At 41.0% G+C, this 17,044-nt stretch overlaps 1 protein-coding gene across 1 annotated transcript in view; it reads left to right on the top strand.

Annotated features, from left to right (window-relative positions):
* The window catches only part of NEB (nebulin), a 97,113-nt gene that overhangs the window by 60,577 nt on the left and 19,492 nt on the right, over positions 1-17,044 (top strand). Inside the window, exons 105-125 of the mRNA XM_064435573.1 lie at positions 322-426; positions 641-745; positions 3,094-3,198; positions 4,729-4,833; positions 4,935-5,042; positions 6,322-6,426; positions 7,074-7,178; positions 7,297-7,401; positions 7,958-8,062; positions 8,152-8,262; positions 8,468-8,578; positions 8,978-9,079; positions 9,194-9,292; positions 9,792-9,890; positions 11,722-11,832; positions 11,973-12,077; positions 12,903-13,007; positions 14,135-14,239; positions 15,016-15,126; positions 15,582-15,692; positions 16,926-17,039. Of these exons, the coding sequence (XP_064291643.1) occupies positions 322-426; positions 641-745; positions 3,094-3,198; positions 4,729-4,833; positions 4,935-5,042; positions 6,322-6,426; positions 7,074-7,178; positions 7,297-7,401; positions 7,958-8,062; positions 8,152-8,262; positions 8,468-8,578; positions 8,978-9,079; positions 9,194-9,292; positions 9,792-9,890; positions 11,722-11,832; positions 11,973-12,077; positions 12,903-13,007; positions 14,135-14,239; positions 15,016-15,126; positions 15,582-15,692; positions 16,926-17,039 (2,232 nt within the window). The remainder of the gene's footprint in view (positions 1-321; positions 427-640; positions 746-3,093; positions 3,199-4,728; positions 4,834-4,934; positions 5,043-6,321; positions 6,427-7,073; positions 7,179-7,296; positions 7,402-7,957; positions 8,063-8,151; positions 8,263-8,467; positions 8,579-8,977; positions 9,080-9,193; positions 9,293-9,791; positions 9,891-11,721; positions 11,833-11,972; positions 12,078-12,902; positions 13,008-14,134; positions 14,240-15,015; positions 15,127-15,581; positions 15,693-16,925; positions 17,040-17,044) is intronic.

Below are 17,044 nucleotides of genomic sequence, written 5' to 3'. Positions count from 1 at the left end.
CAGCCCCTTGTCAAATTAGCAGACAGTTTTAATTAATTTCATTTGTATTTGCTTAGATTTGTTTAGCCCTGTAACAACCTATAATTGTACATTTCTGTACATACACAATAACCCCTTACCTGCACATTATCTTTAATCCACACAGGAACTGCAACAGCTAATGACAGATTATGTGTGTGAATAAACTGAGTCCATCACAAAAATAGGAGAAACTAATTTATTTTATAATGGATGTAGCTCTCTTTGCCACACCCTGGGCTGAGGTTCATTTCAGCACTGATTATCTGCTTAAAGCTGAGTCTTTTTACTTCTTTTCTAAAGGTTAAATACAAGGAAGACCTGGAATGGCTCAAAGGCACTGGCTGCTATGTGTGGGATACTCCAAGTTTTGTCCTGGCAGAGAAGAATAAAGTACTCTACAGTGGGGTGAGTGACACACTCTGAACTGTTGCTGAGTGGTTTTGGACATTTGCTGTCCATTTACAACTACTTGTTGCTGGTAGAAAAGTTAACTCACAAATGCAATAATTTCACCAATTTTTTTGCCACAAGTTCTCTCTAAAATCACATTTTCATTGTGTTACTCTTCTTCGGGCTAACATGGGCTGGGTTTAGTGTGTTTGCTTTTCTCTGGCTGCAGTGTAAGTACAAGGAGAACTTTGAGAAGACCAAGTCCAAGTTCAAGTATGTGGCTGACTCTCCAAGCAATGAACATTTTAAATATGCAACTCAGCTGATGGATGCGGTAAGTAAAGATTCCTCTAGGCTCAGCCTTCAGGAGTTGGGCTATGGGTAAATACAGAGTTGAAGGTTGTCCTTCCTTAAAATCAGGCTTAAAGGTGCTTTAAGATCAGACTAAAGTCATGAAAGGCAAGCTTGTTGTTCTTCTGGGTGTTAGGACAGAACAGGTTTGCAGAGCCTAGAAGGTGAAATCCCCACCCCTGTTCATTAATTTTTCATGGCAAAGGAACTTTTCCTTTGCTGACTTGAATAATGTGCTGGTACAGGAACCCTGAGTGTTGGTTTCCATCTCAAAAAGGTGTGGGCAGAATTCCAATTGCTTTCCTAAAACATTGATAAAGTCTTTATTGGTGTTAGCAAGACAGAGTTATGTCTGAATTTTCCACAGCTTGTTTAATTTCAGTGATTTTTGCCTGGAATTTTTCAACTCTACCACTCAACTTTTTCTTATTTTCCTCCAGTAGTGCTAAAGAAACAACTGACACAACCTAATAATTAATGAGCACCCCTGGGTTTAAAATTCAAATCTCTTCTGGAGCTTGTAGGATTTGTGCTCTACACCCCAGGACAAATTCCATGGAAAACACCACATTCAGGGTGATTCCCATCAGCTTAGAGTTGGAACAGCCCATCAAAATCTGAAGCTTTTCAGCAAAGAAGCAAATATTTAGGTTTATATCTTAATATCTCATTCTTTTTCACCAGCCATTGTGTCATACCATTATCTGTCAGTAAGTTGATTATTGCATTGCCTGTTCTAGGTAAGAAAAGCTGTTTTACAAATTTGTTGAACAAATACCAGAATGTTTATGAAGATTATTCAGTCTAATAATTGCTCATAGGGCAAATAAGGAAAAAATTAATATCAGAAACATAAACAGGTGAAATTTTACCAATGGGAGCTCCATATATTGAAATGCTTGCCTAAATATCTTCTGTTATATAAGTGATGTTTTTTAATAACATCTCATTGTGTTCTCTTTGGACTCAGCTCAGGAATCTACAACACAGGGTTGCTTCTGCAGTTACTTTTCATGGAGAAAATCAGTCATAAAATTGCTTATTGGTGGGGTGGAATAGAGACATCCTTAAACTGTAGGCTTTCCAGAGGCGATGTAGAAATGCAATTAGCATTTGGAAATATTCTTCCTCTCTTTTTTTCTTTTCTTTTTGTTTTGTTTTTTTTTGTTTGTTTGTTTGGTTGGTTTTTTTTGTTTTAGTTTAGTTTTTTGTTTTGGTTTGGTTTTTGGGCTTTTCTTTGTTTCAGTTTTTTGTTTGTTTGGGTTTTTTGTTTGTTGGGGGTTTTTGTTGATTTTTTGTTTGTTTATTTTTGGGGTGCTTTTTTGTTTTGTTTTTTGGATTTTTATGAGGGTTTTTTGGTGTTTTTTTTTTGGTTTGGGGTTTTTTAATTGTTTTTTTAATTTAGTTTTTGTTTTGTTTTGGTTTTTTTTGTTTGGGTTTTTGTGGTTTTTTATTTGGTTTTTTTTGTTGTTGTTTTGAGATGTTTGATTTTTTTAAAAAAAGTTTATTTGTTCAGGGTTGGTTTTTTTTTTATTATTATTTTTAATATATTTTTCTCTTTTGAACATGACCTTCAACCCCAGCCTGTAAAGAGATTATACCAGTGATCTCTCTGTATCTTAACCCTCTCTTGTTACACTGTATGTGCTATTCTGAGCAGAAATTATATAAAGCAGCCTATGAGAAGCTCAAAGCTAGGTACAGCGTTATTGTGGATGATCCCAGGAACCTGCTGGCCAAGTGGGGCAGCACCCTGAGCAGTCAGGTACTGTGGGGGCACTGGAGCAGCTCTGTGTGCCACCCTCACGCCCAGCAGTGTCACAGCCCTGTGGTTTTTGTCATGTTTCTTCACTCTTCACTCAATCTCCATCCTGCCACCCAAAAAGGAGCCACTTTTTGTGTGAGCTGCTCTGTCCATCTGTCCTGTATGTACTTCCATTATTGTGCATCAATGGACATCAGGGATCCCCTCCCTTCTGAAGCCACTGGAGAGGTCTTAAAAATGCAGATTCAAACATTTATTGTTTTATTACCTCTCTTTTAAAATCTTCTTGCTCATTTCTAGATAAAGCAACAGGGCTTAATCTCTAATTTACTCTCATCTCCCCCCAAAAATTCACAACTTCCTTAAAATGAGAGCAGGAAAACTTGTTCATATTTACCCTTGGCAGTGTTAGTTATCCAGATGTGAATTGTATGCACATGTGGCTGAATACATACAGCACCTTGCCTAAATCTCTCCACTCTCCAAGTGCCTGGGATCTAGAGCTGTGTCGTTGTTCATGTTGTTCATGGGTCTCTCTTGTCCTTGGTTGCCATTTGCATGGACAGAAAAGCTATAAGTCCTTTGCCAAGATGCTCCTGCAGCACGGATGCAATGAAATTCTGAGGCCAGATATGCTGACAGCACTCTACAACACATACCTGTGGAGCCAGGTAATCTGCAGAGCTGCTGCTCTAGGACGCCTTAGATGCCACTGTAGCCGCTTGGACTTGGCAAATTTACTGCTCCCTCTATTTCCATGGACTTCAGACCCCAAAGCTTCCTCCTTCTGCTTAATGCTGGCTGTGGTAAAAGAAAACAGAATATCTGAAACAATATTTGCTGTCACTTGGACATGGCTCAGCTCAGGCTGAGCTTGTCCCCATTTTCTCCTTTATTATAAACAATTAGTATGTATTTCGCATATTTGTATAAAAAAAAGCAATTTTCTGTACATTTCAGATATTGGATGTTAGCTGTTCCTGGTATTTCCCTAACCCAGTTCTCATTCTGACACCATTTCTTGGCCTGGCCACCTTTGATAGCCCCAGTTCCTTAATTCAGGGAGAACATGATGGATTTGCCAGGGAGATCCCAACATTTATCTCCCACTGTGCCCAGAATGGTGTTAGACACAGAACAGTTATTTTTGCTCTGAAATCACAGCTGCTGGCAATCAGCTCACCCTTTGCAGAGGAAAAATCATTCCTGATCATGAATTGGAGTATAAATGATAGACTGGAAATGCAGCAGTGGAAAACCATTCTGTCAGAGGGAATTGTAATTTGTTATTGCCTGTGCCCATAGTGACATTCTTCAGTAATAAATTACTGAAGGTCTTTCAGACATTTGTGTTCCATTTTTCTGTGGATTTATATTCTTTCAGTACAAACTCCTTGCAGGTAACTTTGAGTATGTTTGAATTTAAAAAACAAATGTCTGACCTGCATGTCCCCCGAGTTCACTCCGTGTTATCATTGATTATTTGTTTATCATTTTTCATATTTTGTCTGTCACAGTCCCATTTCAAATGCATGGGTTTATTTTCTGATAAAGGGTAGAGCATGAAAATTCTTTTTTAAAAAATGTATTCTAACCTTTTCCAGCTGCCTTGAGGCTGCCTACAATGAATTTCCATCCTTGGTGAACCTGTTCTCTCTTGGTGAACTCTGTGAGAAAAGGTTTAGAAACCTGAGCAGGGCAAGCTGATCCTTAAGAAAATCATTATCAAGGCATAAATCCTGCTGCCAAAGCCTTGAAAATACCCTGGCATTGGGATATATTTGGTAATATTTTCATCTCCTGCTGTATGAGATGATTTACATTTCTCTTCACTCTGATCACAGAATCATTAAGGCTGGAAATGACCTCCAAGATCACCAAGTCCAAATTTCAACCAATATGAATATTTAAAAATGAGATATTGTCCATTATGAAATTTTAAAGCATCTGGTCTGCAAGGATTGATTTTTTTAGCTCAGTCCTGGAGATTTTTAGCTTGAAATAACTACAAAATGAATCAGACAAACAAGCAGGCAGCCTCCTGGGCCAGGAAGGGGTCTGCAATTCAGCTCATGGTGCATGTTCTGCTTTCTTTGGCTTTGTGGGAGGGTTTTGCAATTTTGCCCATGGATATAATCCCACCTCTGGGAGAGGTTTTGCCCTGCTGTGTGTGGTTAACTTAGAGCCATTCCCATCCCCAGATTCAGTACAAGAAGGACTATGAGAAGAAGAAAGACAAATACACCACAGTTCTGGATACTCCAGAGTATTTACGGACCACAAAGGTCAACAAGCAGATCAGTGACGTAAGTGTGCATCCTTTGGGATGGGACAATCACCCCCAGGGAGTTCCCAGCTGACTCCAAGGATTCCAAGAAATAACCCAAGCCCCAATTTGTCCCTTCAGATTATTTACAAGCTGGAGTACAACAAAGCCAAGCCCAAGGGCTACACCACCATCCAGGACACGCCAATGCTGCTGCACGTGCGCAAGGTCAAGGACAGGATCAGTGACGTGAGTGAATCCTCTGTGGCATCGAAACCACCCAAAATTCACTTTTTAACTTGGTAGCCAATGTTTGTCACTCCTGTGTAACGCTGTCAGTGGAAATCATCACCTTCTTAGACCATACTGGCCTGTAGAACTCTGTCTGCATTCAGTGCTCTTTCAAAACACAGTTTTTCAGGAGGTCTTACATAGAATTTTCTTTTGGAGCTCCTAGAACATTTTTTTTGCTGGACAAACCAGCCCTCACTAGAAACAAAAGCCATGAGCTGGAAGTGGTCTCTAAATCACTAATCTGGAGATTTTTTTTTTCTGGTTTTTCTTCCTCTAGTGGCTTTTTCTTTCGAGGCTTGAATAAAATATTTAATGTATTGCTGTGTTTATTAATTTCTTATTTCTTGGATACTGTGAATATGTAAGGTAAATATTCTGATCTAAAATAAATATGTTTTGATTCTAGAGCAATAGAAAAGTAAGAAGGAGAGAGAAAGGAGGAAGGAGTGGATAGAATAATAAATAATTTAGGACTCCTGCTCCTAATTCCTTCTCCTACTCTTTCTCTCTGTCCTTTGTTTCTTTGTTCCTTAGGTATCCATAAATAAGGATACTGAAACTGCTGAAATTCAGTGTAATACTGTCAGAATAAGTAGCCTGAATCACATCCAGATGCTCCCTGGATTTCTACATAGTTAGTAGATCCAGGAGAAAAAAATAATAATTTTTATCCAGATACTAAAGTGGATCATTGAGAGACAGACATGTGAATTGAAGGACATATTTTAAGCTCCAAACTGAGTGCTGAGATTTTCTGAAAGAGTTTTCAATTATTGTAACTATCAGAAAATAAGTTTCTTCAAAGGATTTCTTTTGGCTGCAAAAATCTAGAACTATTCAGAATTACTGGTCATAAATAGATTTTGTTCCATCTTAGTCTGTGCCTCATGGTGAGTTAAAACTGCCTCATTTTCTCTATAAAGAGACGTGCTGCTGGAGAAAACTCTCCTTCAGGCAGGTGCTTGATATCAAGTTGTATCAACAGAATTTATTTTTCATAGAATCCCAGAATTATTTAGGTTGGAAAAGCCTTCAAGACCATCAAATTAAAGCTGTGCCCAACTTCCCCTCATCACCAGCCCAGAGCCCTGAGTGCCACCTCCAGTCATTTTCTCCTATTAAGATTTTATCCAGACAGGAGCAATTTTAATTAAGTTCTTCATATTTGGATGATTTTCTTGTTGGTGCTGATCTGATCTTTGCACACATTTTTTGCATCTTTGTCTTTCTTCAGCTGAAATACAAAGAAATGTATGAGAGGAGCAAATCTCGCTGCAACGTCGTGGCAGATTCAGTTCACATCAAAACTCCCAGGCACGCCTACAAACTGAACAGCAACGTGAGTTCTGTCCTGTTCATGGCTTAATTTTATTCTGGAGGGTGTTGGGAACTGGCAGTGGAAGTCACAAGGAATTATTTCCACAAGAAATTATTTCACAAGAAATTAAATTCCACTGAATTTTTTGGGCATTGCTTCTAATCCTTACGCTGCTGGAAGAAAATATGTTTTAATTTATTTCATACTGAGGTGCTCACTCTGGTCCTTGAGGTTCCTGTATGTCACACATCCCATTCTTCCAGCTGTCCCCTGTCTTCCTGGCAGAGACACAACTGTCCCAGGAATTCCATGGGATGATGCTCTTGGACACAAAGCAAAGCCTCTTTGAAAACTTTCCTGTGTTTTCTCTTATTGGTGCCCAACACCCATTTCAGTAGGAAAAATCTGAAAGCTCTCCCCTTCTCCAAAGTCAGGACATCATTTCAGTCCTTCATATCCCATCCTCCACCTTCATATCCCTTTCTCCACCCAGCAGTGGAAAACCTGCAGTGGCTGGGCTGTGCCTGACCCAGAGAAAAGCCCTAGTCTGCTGTAGATATATTTTCTCACCTCTTCTCACAGACCAAAAGAGAGCTGGCCTCTGTATGTTGTGTGCAAAGTCCCAGTTTCCCACGAACTCTTCCTGTTTGTTTTTTCCCTGGACACAGCTGGACTATAAGAAGAAATACGAAGCAGCCAAAGCCCACTGGCACCTGATTGCTGACAGGCCTGACTTTGTCCAAGCAGCCAAGTCCTCTCTGCAGCAGAGTGATGTAAGAAAATCAAAATACACTGAATATTCCATTTCCCCACCTCTCCTATTCAGAATATTTTTAAACTGGAGAAGATCAGAGACTCACTCACTTACTCTTTTCTTTTTCCTTCCTGCAGTATGAATACAAACTGGACCGGGAATTCCTCAAGGGGTGCAAACTCTCTGTCACAGATGATAAAAACACAGTGTTGGCCCTCAATAATGCCATCCTGGCCAGTGATGTAAGCACTGAACTCACCTTTCCTCTCCAAATTCCTTACTACCATTTTACTCACTACTAAACTGTTCCATTGCAAATATAATTAGATTAGCAATGAAGCTTTGGACAGTTGTTCTCAGTCTCACTTCATTATTTGATTTATTTAATTAACAAATTGACTGTATAAATTTGGTCTTGTAGAAGCCACTGGCCTAGTTAATGGAATAAATTTATATTCAAAGTTACCATTGCCTGAACACCCCTAGACCTTACACCCAGGTGCATCTCTATATTCCTGATATTTAAATCAGGAAGTATCTGGAGAAAATAGCACAAAATACCTTTAATAATAACACAAAATATCTTTAATAATTACTAACAGTATGTTAGTATTCAGGATATTAAAAAAAATCCAAGTGAGAGCCATAGGAATGTAGTGATTAGGTTGTAAAATGTCAAAATATGGGATTTTCTGAAAAATTTGCACTAACAAGCAAACGTGACTGTACTAATTGCTTTTTATTCTGCCAGAAGACAAAAAGCACATTATTGAAATTACTATCTTTCCTTCCTGCTAGATAAAATACAAAGAGAAGCACAACAAAGCCCGTGGGACGTACCACGTTGTTCCAGACACCCCCCAGATCCTGCTGGCTAAGAACGTCAGCTCTCTGGTGTCTGAGGTAAAGCATTCATTTACTTCCTCATTTAACTGGATTGAATTCCATCCTGGAGCTGCTGGCTTTGACCTGGCTTTCCCCTGTGCTGGCAGAACAAGTACAAGGAGCAGAGCAAGAAGCAGCTGCCCCATGGCTCCTTCACCACCCTGCCCGAGACCAGGGACACTGTCCACGTCAAGGAGGTGACCAAGAACGTCAGCGAGGTGAGTTCAGACCCAGCTCAGCATTCCCAAAGCTGAGCTTTTCTAATCCCAGCTCCAAAAGCTGCAGCCAACACATTTTGGGAATGAGGTGATTCCTCTTTATCCGCCTACAGAAGTTTCAAGGAGCTTTTTTAACAAAGTTTCTGCAGCATTTTCCTCTGTGTGACATTAAAAACTCACATGTGGCCCTCGTTGTTCTTGACAGACAAACTACAAGAAGAAGTTTGTGAAGGAGAAAGGCAAATCCAATTATTCTGTCATGCTGGAGCCTCCTGAGGTGAAACATGCCATGGAAGTTGCTAAAAACCAGAGCACAGTAAGTTTGCCTCTTTTTCCATTAATTTAGTAGGTTATGTAGTAAATTCAGCTGGAAAAACCCAACTTTATGGATTTCTGAATCTCCTCCCAGCCTCCATGTTGGGGTGTAATTTTGAAATATAAATGTACAAATATTTACAAATATAAAATTGCACTGAAATAAGGGGTTTGTATTTAAATCCCATTGTAGGATTTCAAGTAGTCTGGTGTAAATCACATCTTATAATTTTTTTTCAACCCTTCAGGCACATATTTATTTCTTCACTTGCAGACAAGCAGATTTCCAGATCCATAAGCTTTCTCAGCAACGTTTTTCTGTCCTTAACTGGTGTATTCCCAATAAATAAATTTAATTTTCTCATTAATTTTCTTTCATCTGTCTTCTTCCATGGATTAGATTGAATACAAGAAAGATGCCAAATCCAAACTCCACTACACACCTATAGCAGATCGACCAGATATCAAGAAAGCAACTCAGGCTGCCAAGTTAATCAGCAATGTGAGTGGTTTTAAGCCTTCTGTATAATCCTTTTGCCTTTATTTAATTACAAAATCCAACAGAATAATTAAAAGGGAGTTTCCTGACTCCTAAAGGATTTATTTCTTTGGTTAGATTGAATACAAGAAGCGTGGAGCAGCAGGTGTGGGTGTGACCATGCTGGGACGTCCAGACATTGAGCTGGCCAAGGAGGTGTCCAAACTGACCAGCCAGGTAAGGGCAAAATCAAACCTTGGTGAGACTCAAAGCAGTGAGAGAAATGAGACTTAAAATAAATTTACAGAATGATGTAATGATTATAGCTGAAATTATTTCCAAATTAGGGGAAAAGGGAAAAGAAGGGAATGTGGGGAAGTAAAAATTAAATACCAGTACAAAGTATTTCTTTGTTAAACTTTTCTACTGTCATTAATGGAGATAGAAAACTTTCTTAAGATGATGCTGTGGCATAAATGCTGAAGCTGAAGTGTTTGCCCTGTTCTTTTTTAGCTCTTTTGTGTATTGGCTTTACCAGAACCAGCCTTCACCCAACTCTTATTTTCCATCCTTTGAACGGACACTTGGTTTCTTTCAACCACTTCCTTTTTCCTTCCTATCTTTAAAAGAATCTTGTGCCAGGACCTCAGTCCCTCTTGGTTCTTTCTCACCTCTTTTTGTGTTTGAATTCTGGATTTTTGCCTTTCTGACCCTGCTTTCTTGCTGCTGGTTGTAGGCAGAGTACCTCAAACAACACATGAGAGGCCACGGAGCTGCTTCCTATGACACCCCCTGGATGAGAACCTTTAAGAAAGCAAATATGCTAAGTAGTCATGTAAGAGAATTTAATTAACTGCCATTTAATGCCATTGTTGTGCATCTGTCTCTTGCTCGCATAATTATCTTGCAATTCTGCAGCACCCAGTGAAGCTTTACATGTCATTCTGCCCTTCATAATGGTTTTGGAGCTTCCAGGTTGTTTTTGGAAGGTTTCAGTGCACTCACTTAATGTGAAAACTCACCTTTTTCACCCAAAAATCTAAAATCTGAGCTGCTATTGTCCAGAAATGAAAAAAAAATCACAGGGAAATACATGTGTAGATATATATGTATGACCAACCTGAACAATGGTGCTGGTAATTTTCAGTGAACAGTCACCAGAACTTCATTTTAACTCTTCAAACTTCTATGAAAACTTCATTTAAACTTTAATAGAACTGCTTTATTGGCTGGAATTTCCTAATGGAAGAGCAGGCTGTGACTGAATCAGTCCCACTGAAAAGTGGTGTGAGAGCTCATTGTTTCTTAAACTTCTTCTCACATCAAAACCTTTGGAAAATAGAAGACCAGAGCCTGGATTGCCCATTTGGGAGTGGCAGCAGACAGGTCTGTGCCATTTCAGTTCTACACATGTATTTCCAAGTGAAAAAAAAGGGATTTTGTTTTTTCCATGTCTGGCTGTGTCTGCTGCCATGTTTGGATGTTGTAATGTCCACGATGTCTGCAGGAAAACCAAGGATCTCCTCAGGAGAAGCAACCATTCTAAACTGATCTACAAGAAAAAGAAGAAGTTCTGTTTGTTCCACTTCAGTGATGAGATCCTGGTTTTCCATTCTTTTTCCACTCTTGGTCTTTCAAACATTCTTTGCTGAGATAGTTTTGGTTCTGAGGGAAAGTGAGCTGCTGGAGGGGCAGTGAGGGAGCAAAGAATGGTTGGCATCATCTTTAGCAGTTGTTTTTTCTCTTGGACGTCTCTTCTCATAAACTTTGTAAAGCATCATGTCCACTTTGTGTGTCCAGTTGTGTTTTTTAGTTGGATTTTCTCTGTCTGGCTTGCTTGCTTTTGATTTTGCATTGATCTCCCAGCAACTCTCCTTGTGGGTTTAAAAAACTCTCATTCCTGTCAATATTTCTGTGCCTCCAGGCTGGATCTGCTAGATCCTGATGGTTCACAGTGCTATGTTTGGCTTGGCTGAAGCTGATGTGTTTTGGAAGTGTTACTAAAACTGTTGTAGAATCTAAATAATTATTTATCATCAGTAATTAATTGTGTCACTGCTCTGTTTGTGATTAATGTCCTCCTGTAATCCAGACAGCACACACTGTGTGCATAACAATAGATAGAAAAGTATTTGATGTATTGACATCTTCAGTGCTCTAAAGTCTTGAGGTTTTTAAAGCTCTTATTTCTCCAAGAAGTGGAGTATAAAAATTTCTTTTTAACACTCTTCCGTATACTCTTACATTATTATATTTTATATATTATATATTAATATTATATAATATATAATTTTCTTGTATTTTACTTTAAATATACCTGTCTCTGTCTTTGTGAAACATCTTTAATCAATGGACTGTTCCCATGAAGTGAAAAACTCTTCACCTCCAAAGGTCAGAATTTTGGCGACACAATTCTCTTGGCTCTTTTATTTTTACAATGAGGAGGTGTGACCTGGATGAAAAATTGCAACTGGTATCTTGTAAATGCCAGATAGATGTAGATTTTCTTTCCATCTCAGGTCATTTTTGAAATAATCCTTTTTTCACTGGACACCTTCAAGTTCCTGTGCTTTTCCTTCTTCTGCCAGCCAGCCCCACTGAAACAGGGCCCTTCTGCAGAGTGAGTCCTGCAGAGCAGCCGTGACACCTGCTTGTTCTCTGTTTAGGTGAAATACAAGGAGAACTTTGCCAAAGAGTTGGGTAAAAAGCCAAAATACGATTTGAAGGAGGCCAAAATCTACAAGACCCTGAAGGACGCCCACAACATGGCCAGCGAGGTACGTTCGCCTTGGCTTTTCCTGGGAGGAGATCCCATCCTGCTTTCCCAAATCCCTCCTTTGTGTGGTTGGAACCTCCCTCGGGGCAGGCTGGACCAGCAGGGCCCTCTCCTGATGGGTTTGACCCTTGTTCCCTGCAGGTGAAGTACAAGGCAGACCTGAAGAAGCTGCACAAGCCCGTGACGGACATGAAGGAGTCGCTGCTCATGAACCACGTGCTGAGCACGAGCCAGCTCGCCAGTGCTGTAAGCTCCGGGTGATCCCACAGCTCCCAGGGTGGGAATTCCCGAGGGAATTCCCTGCTAACTCTCCTGTAACAGCTGCTCCTGGGGCACCTCCATGGGCATCACCTGGTAGTGATCTCTTCCTCTGCTTCCCAATGGTGCCTCCCTAACCGGCGGCTGCCCCGCGCGTGTGCCCTGGGAAGGGAAATGCTCATCTCCTGTACTGCTAATATTGTAAACACTGATCATTTTTACTGGGTTGGATCTTGATCCTATTTTAACTGACTGCAGAACTGCTCATGTTTTAAACACTCTGCTCATTTTTACTGGACTGGTTCTTGATCCCATTTTTAACTGATTGCATTACACTAACAAATACCTTTTTATTTTTTTCATTTTTTCTTTGCTGATTACTATATTTAATTTTTTTTAATCCGTATTTTTTTTACTTTACTTTTTTTACTCTTACTGGATGTTTGTTTAACACTCCCCTATCGTAAATCCACATAATTATGCCTAACAAAATAATTGATAAAGAGAAAAGGCAAAACCTTTATTGCCTGGTACAGCCTCTTCATTACCCACTCTTCTCTTTCTTTTTCTTCTTTTAATCCTGGTTTGAACAAAACCCTTGTTGCAATCCAAATGACCATAAAAAAAATAACTATTCCCTCACATCTTTAACTCCCAATATCAACTCTAAACTTCTTGGTTTTTGTTTTACTTCTTGCATTTCTAATTTCTCTCTGATATTCCGTTGAAGTGTTGCTTTGATTGGACCTAAGAAGTAAATTTGCTGAGGGGTTTTTTTTTTGATTGAGATGATTTTTGACACCTTCCCTTCAGTACCAGTACAAGAAGCAGTATGAGAAGAGTAAGGGTCACTACCATGTGGTGCCAGATAATCTTGAACAGGTTCATCTCAGGGAGGCCTCAGAGCTCCAGAGCCACGTAAGTTGGACGTGTGTTTGTCCCTATCCCAACTCACTGAGCTCCAAATTCCATCAGAATCCTCCCAGTGAATCCTCCAGGCTGGGACATGCCCTGTCCCTCTCTGCCCCACCAGCACTGCACCCCTGGGGAAGGATCCAGGGAGCAGAACCTGCCCATTTCCAAGTGCAGAACATAAAATACACAGATGAAATCTCCCTGTGATTCCTTCATTCCAGAGCCAATCCCTGTTGCTCACCTCTGCTGTACATGGATCTTTTTACACAGGATAATACATTTATCAGGGGGATTTATCTCTGGAAAATAAAGGACCTGGGAACCACTGGGAACTGAAGGAATTAGGGTTGTTGCTGACAGTGGATTTCCAACTGCTTCATCCATTCCACGAGCCAAAGGAGAGCTCTGCTGACCTCTCCTGCATCCAAAATGGCTTTAACCAAAACTATCAACATGCCTGGAGTTTTTCCTTCTGGAATAAAACAGTGGATCACTCCAGAGAAAGTCAGAGTCTCATTTGGTCTCTGATCCTTTCTGTTCCAAGTATTTATTGGCTGTAAAGCAAGAGGGGAATTACTGCAAGAACAGCAAGGGCCACAGCTGATTGTTCTGTGCTTGGCACAGAATTCCAGAAGGGTCAAGGGACATTTGGGATTATCACACCCACCCCTGCCTTGGGCAGGGACACCTCCCACCCTCCCAGGCTGCTCCAGCCTGGCCTTGGGCACTCCCAGGGCTGTTCAAGGCATGGAAAGGCAAAGAGGTCCCACAGCCAAGGACCACAAGGAAATGGCTGTTAATCAGGCTGTTGTTAATGAGGCTGTAATTAATTTTTAAGCCAGTCTTTGTTGTCCCAGTCTGGGATCAGGCTCTGACTTGGCCACAGCATTCCCTCACTGAGCACTCTGAAAGTCTGGAAAATAGAACTCAAAGCAGGAATCATCTTCATGGACATTTTACTTGCTGGACACCGAATTTTACATGTGCTGATCAATAATACAGATTTCAGGAAGGCAAACTGCATTAGACATTCCATTTTTATCCCAGAGCTGCTGATAGTAGGCACATACTACTTGATTAATTAGGTCTCTGATTATTTAGGAAGGTGACTTTCTGTCTTTTCTTCTCAGGTGAAATACAGAGAAAAGTATGAGAAGGAAAAAGGAAAGCCCATGTTGGACTTTGAAACTCCCACATACCTGACTGCAAAGGAGTCTCAGCTCATGCAGAGCGAGGTAAAATCAATACTGATGGGCTGAAAAGCTTTGAAATTTGTATTTTATATTAAACTTAGGGATTTGACAGGCAATTCTGCTTGCACCTTGTGCAGGCTGATAGACTGAAAAATTATAATAATTTCATATTTCTTTATGATGGTTGTTAAATGCTGCATTGAACATTCATGGCGCTTTCCTGTCATGAAATGAGTTTGTCTGTAATTATTTTTTTAAATGAAGCTTAAACAAGTCTTTGAGTAAGGAATGTGGTACAAAATTAATTTTACTTTTACAACACAACACAGTGTTTGTGTGTTATCACAGGACACAGAAAGTGCTCTGCTTTTTTTTTTTTACCTCAGAACTCCATTTTTGAGAAACTCTTTTATTCCTTGCGTGTGTCTGTTGTCACAGGTTCTCTGACCTGTAATTTTCTTTTCTTGAGCAGCCTTTTTGCGTTTATTTGAAATGTATTCCTCTTCTGCCCCAGACAGAGGCTGCACAGCAGCTGTATAAGGCCATTAGTCCTTGTGGTACCTTTGAATGCTTTCTCTGCATAGATGAATGAGTAGAAAAATAAAAAATAAAGGCAGGATCAGGTCCTATTTCCATAGAAAACAATGAGCTGCTTCACAAATTTTAGTGGGAAGAGGATTTAGCATCAACTTACCCAGTGATTTTGACACCCTCCCAGCTTTGCACATTATAAAAATATTGTAATAAATATTTGCTCTTTTGCTTTTTCTTTTTTCTTTTTTTTTTTCTTTCCTTCTTCTTCTTCTTGCTCTCATTAGAAAGAATATAAGAAGGACTTTGAAGAGTCCATGAAGGGCAGGAACCTCACTGGCCTGGAGGTCACACCATCCCTCTTGCATGTCAAATACGCCACCAAAATAGCGAGCGAGGTACCAGCTCCTCTGGGCTCCCTTCCTCTGCCTCCTGCAGCACCTCCAGCATTCCCACTTCTTCTCCCCCATTCTCCTCACCCACACTGAGCATGTTTACATCCATTTTGTGCTGTCAGCTAATTTGCCATGGACATTTCTTCCTTGTCCCTTAACTGTATTCCCATGTGCTGCCCCTCTCTGACTTCCCTCAGCCTAACAGGTCCATATGCGTGTGCCTTGGCAATTGATCTTCCACAATAATCCCTATCTTTTGTTGGAGTACTTCTTCCATAACCCTCTACAATATTCTTTCTTGTTTTTCAAATTTCTTTTTTTTTTTTTTTTTTTTCTTTTGGAGCTTTTGGAACTCTTTCTTTCTTTCATTTTCTTTAATTTTTTTTTTTTGCAACAAAGTTGGTAGAGTGTAAAACTCCCTTTGGTCTGGCTCTGCAGTGTTTTTCCTTCTCCTGCAGAAAGAGTACAGGAAGGATCTGGAGGAAGGAGTCAAAGGGAAAGGACTGACAGCCCTAGAGGAGACTCCAGACATGCTGAGAGCCAAGAATGCCACTCAAATCCTGAACGAGGTATGGGAGAGCTGCTTGGAAAATGCCTGAGTGCATGGAATGTCCAACTGCCCTGGGAGGGACACCTTGCACCATCCCAGGCTGCTCTGGGACACTGCCAGGGATCCAGGAGCAGCCCCAGCTGCTCTGGGAATCCATCCCATCCCTCCCCACCCTCCCAGCCAGGAATTCCTTCCCAATATCCCATCCATCCCTGCCCTTAGACTGGTGTGAACTTCACCATTCCCTGGAAACTCCTGAGTAGAGGCCAGGGAAGAACATGGATGAGGGAATAAGGATCAAAGTGGACTTTGAAGAGAGCTCTTTCCTGGGCTCACAGTCACTGCCAGGAATTCAGATGGGAAACAGGAACTGGGATCAACAGTCACCCAAGGAACTCATTAGTTAATTAATCAAGGGACTAAACCAAGATTTAAGTAATGAAGCACAAACTGAAATAATCTGAAATTATATAATTTGTGTGCATAATTATGAGTTGATATTAGAGGTGTTCCTGATTTGGGATGGGCACTGTTCCTGGTTTGGGATGGGCACTGTTCCTAGTTTGGAATGGGCACTGTTCCTGATTAGGATGGGCTCTGTTCCTGGTTAGGATGGACACTATTCCAGGTTTGATATTTGGCTCTGTTCCTGGTTTGGGATTTGTGCTATTCCTCTTTGGGATGGGCACTATTCCTGGTTGAGATTGGCTCTGTTCATGGTTGGGATGAACACTGTTCCTGGTTTGGGACAGCATTGTTCCTGGTTTGGGATTGGCATTATTTCTATTTGGGATAGGCGCTGTTCCTGATTAGGATGGACACTGCTCCTGGTTGGGATGGGCTCTGTTCCTGGTTTGGGATTTGTGCTATTCCTCTTCTGGATGGGCAGTGTTCCTGGTTTGGGATTGGCTCTGTTCATAGTTGGGATAGGCTCCGTTCTTGGTTTGGGATTGGCATTATTCCTATTTGGGATTGGCAATATTCCTGGTTTGGGACAGGCACTGTTCCTAGTTGGGATCGGCACTGTTCTTGGTTTGGGATTGGCATTATTCCTATTTGGGATTGGCACTATTCCTGGTTGGGATAGGCACTGTTCCTGGCTTGGGATGGGCACTGCTCCTGGTGTGGAATCAGCACTGTGCCTGGTCTGGGATTGTGCTATTCCTATTTGGGGTGGGCTGTGCTCCTGGTTGGGACTGGCCCTGTTCCTGACCCTGACCCCCTTGCCCTGCCCACCCCTGGCTCCCTGCAGAAGGAGTACAAGCGAGCCCTGGAGCAGGAGATCCGCGGGAAGGGCCTGACCGAGCTGGCGCTGGAGACGCCGGACTTCGTGCGCGCCAGGAACGCCACCGACATCGCCAGCCAGGTCTG

Source organism: Passer domesticus, chromosome 10, assembly GCF_036417665.1.
Source record: "Passer domesticus isolate bPasDom1 chromosome 10, bPasDom1.hap1, whole genome shotgun sequence".
Taxonomy (NCBI): Eukaryota; Metazoa; Chordata; class Aves; order Passeriformes; family Passeridae; genus Passer; species Passer domesticus.
This window is presented reverse-complemented; position numbering and strand designations above follow the sequence as displayed.